At 33.6% G+C, this 2,935-nt stretch overlaps 1 protein-coding gene across 2 annotated transcripts in view; it reads left to right on the forward strand.

Moving 5' to 3' along the window:
- Positions 1 to 2,347, forward strand: part of LOC111396308 — a 12,628-nt gene extending 10,281 nt beyond the window's left edge. For both annotated transcript variants that reach the window (XM_023022706.1, XM_023022707.1), the window contains exon 6: positions 1,983 to 2,347. In XM_023022706.1, the coding sequence (XP_022878474.1) occupies positions 1,983 to 2,218 (236 nt within the window). In that variant the 3' untranslated portion in view covers positions 2,219 to 2,347. The remainder of the gene's footprint in view (positions 1 to 1,982) is intronic.
- The last annotated feature ends 588 nt before the right edge of the window (positions 2,348 to 2,935 follow it).

A 2,935-nucleotide genomic window follows, 5' to 3' on the forward strand; every position in this document is an offset into this window, starting at 1 on the left:
CCTGAGTACTGTTGGTTTGAGTCGTCCCAGCGTCGAATGTCTCCACGCTCTGAACTACTAAGCCCTGAGATGCCAAGATAGAAAATTCTGTGCTCGTCGAGGTGCGGTACTGAACAGTCAACTAAAATGAACCTGTAAATAATGTCAGAAAATTTAAAATTCACGATTCTTTTTTTTTTTTTTTGACTTTTTTTTTGTTCTTTTTTTTATCTCTTTTTTTTCTCTCTTTTTTTTTTTTAAAAAATAATAATACAAAATCAGAATAACAAAATAATAAATGAGCCCATTTCACAAATTTGGGCCTAAATTGCACTCAAAACCTTAAACAAGCCCAAACCCAAGCCCAAGCAATACAAATAAGTCCAACCCAATTGAAATTAAGTCCAAACCTAATTGTTAACTAATAAACCAACCCACTTAATTATTAAACCAATTAACCCAAAATCCAATTGATAACTAATACCCAACCCACTTAACTAATAACCCAGTTAACCCACCCAAGATGCAACCCGATTTGGGACGGCGGGAATGCCGTCATCGGTGTCGTCCGTTGATAGCGACGGCAGACGAGTCGACGAAGTGGACGAAGACTCGGTGGAGAGCAAGAAGGCGTTGGGTCAATTTGGGTTCTGTCGCCTGGATATGGATTGGGTTACTGTTGGAGTGGTGATGACAGGCGTCGGAGCTGTGAGGATGATCGAGAGTGGGGTTCCATGAATAGAGATGGCGGCCACGGAGTGGTCTGATTTCCGGGTTACTGTGACTGTCTGCAGTTACTGTTCATTGTGGGTGGTTATTTTGTGAACAGTTGAGATGAAGATAATCAGGTTTTGGCTTTGATACCAATTTGATGTAGAATGATTAATTCAATAAAGATAACAATAAGAGATATTGGAGAAGGAAGAAGAAGAAGAAATAGGGCAGAAGGGAGAAGAGATGGCAGCAGCCAAACCAATAATTCTTAATCAATTCATTGTCCAAAAATTACAAACCAAGATAGGTTTAAATAATAAAAACCTAGAAATATAGGGCCAAGCCCATTATTTAAGGCCTTAACTAAAATACGTAAATTTAAATAAAAGTCCAACTGAAACAATAATAAAAGTCCAACTAAAATACTGAAATAATAATAAAAGTCCAACTATAATGATGTCCTCATCAGAAACAATAAAAAGAAAGAAAAATGGATAGAGAACAAATATAATCAAGAAGTAGGAAAATAACTAATAAACTTTTAACCATAATTGTAAGGTTCGTAGAACGGAAGAAGAAAGAGAATATTACATGATAGAAAATATATTACAAAAATCCGTTTGTTATAGTCTCCTAAAATCTTGGGATGAATGAGAAACTTATTTTGAAATTTTGTTTTTGTACTATCTGCTTTAAAATTAATACTCTGAAGACTTTTATAATAGTTTTTAAAAGTCATTAAAATTTTGATTATCATAAAATTTTTAGAGACTTCTAAAAAGTTTTAATTAAATATACCGAAACTTTTAAAGACTTTTGAAAAGTATAAAGTCTCTATTGATTATACCAAAATTTTTATAGAGTCTTTAAAAATCTCAATTGAATGCCCCTATGCTTTTTAAATCCTTAAATGTCTTTAAAAGTATTTAGAATTCTCAAATGAATACACCCTCCTTAGTATGCTCGTCATTATTGTTTTATTTTCTGTTTTTAATCTTAAATTTACATTTTGTCCATTACCATGTCTGAAGAGTTCTAGGTTTTTTATTTCCCAATAGTAAACAGAAGGATAACATGTTTTCCAATTTAGTATATATTGCATGTTGTCTTTCCTCTTAGTTTTCTGATTGCTTTTCTTAAGTCACCTTGGACTCTTCTCTTCTTTGCATGCCTTAAAAACTTTAGTCAAGTAACTTCTGAACACTTTTAACCTTCAGCATGATTATAATTGCATTTGATAGATATCTTCACCGTCCTGTTTTTGATATTTGCCTTTCTTCTATTTTCAGGGAGTGAAACTATACATACTCCACTTGTCTCATATTCAAATGAGAGGGAGGATGGTGTTCCCAAAATTTCATTGCCAGTTTTTGGGCTAGCCACATATAAATATAAAGTATCATTGTGGACCCCAAATGCAGGATATCAGCGCCAACTGGTGACCTCTCTCCTTCAGGATGCTGATGATCGGCTAAAATTGCTGCAGGTCAATCACCCAGATTTCCTTTTCTTCAGCAGTAAGTGAAATCTAGATATAGCTTACCTTCCTGCTAGGGAAACCATAAAGCTCTGCGAGTAAGGTTGCTGGATGGGTTCTCTGTATTGTTATGCTATTATTGACTGTTTAGAATCGATATAAATTGAAAAGAAAAAATATATATATATATATATATATATATATATATATATATGGAAATTGCTGCAGAAAAAGGGGGGTCACGAATTCTGAAGAATGAAGAAAGCATAGAAAAAGTTCTGAGATTTATGGAAGTTGAAGGCTGGTATGCAGCACTATGGTTGTTTTACAGTTTGTTTTATAGAACAGGCAATTTTTTTGGGTCCTGGTGATTGGTTGTAATTTATTTCTGCACTTTTGAGGGGATTTTGGTAGCAAATGATATCGAGTGTAAGGTTTGGCCTCCCATGGCATGTACCCCGACTCTGTAACTTCATAACGATATATGTAGGAGGTTAAGAGGAATTGAGAATATCCATCATTGGCAATCATGTCATAATGATTACATTGAGGTAATCCTAGTGTTTGACATTCAACGAGAGTCGAGTAATGCTGTGCTCTTAATTTTCGTGATTATCATGTCCATTTAATTTAATTACATTAATATTATTTTTATTTTGTGTTGACTATCTATGTTGTTGTAATGGAATGTAACTTGGATGTTCTAAACAATCAACTTGACTAGTAATTCTAAATCAAAGATAAATATAATTTCATTAAATTTAT

The sequence above is a fragment of the Olea europaea genome, chromosome 6 (genome assembly GCF_002742605.1).
Source record: "Olea europaea var. sylvestris chromosome 6, O_europaea_v1, whole genome shotgun sequence".
NCBI lineage: Eukaryota > Viridiplantae > Streptophyta > Magnoliopsida > Lamiales > Oleaceae > Olea > Olea europaea.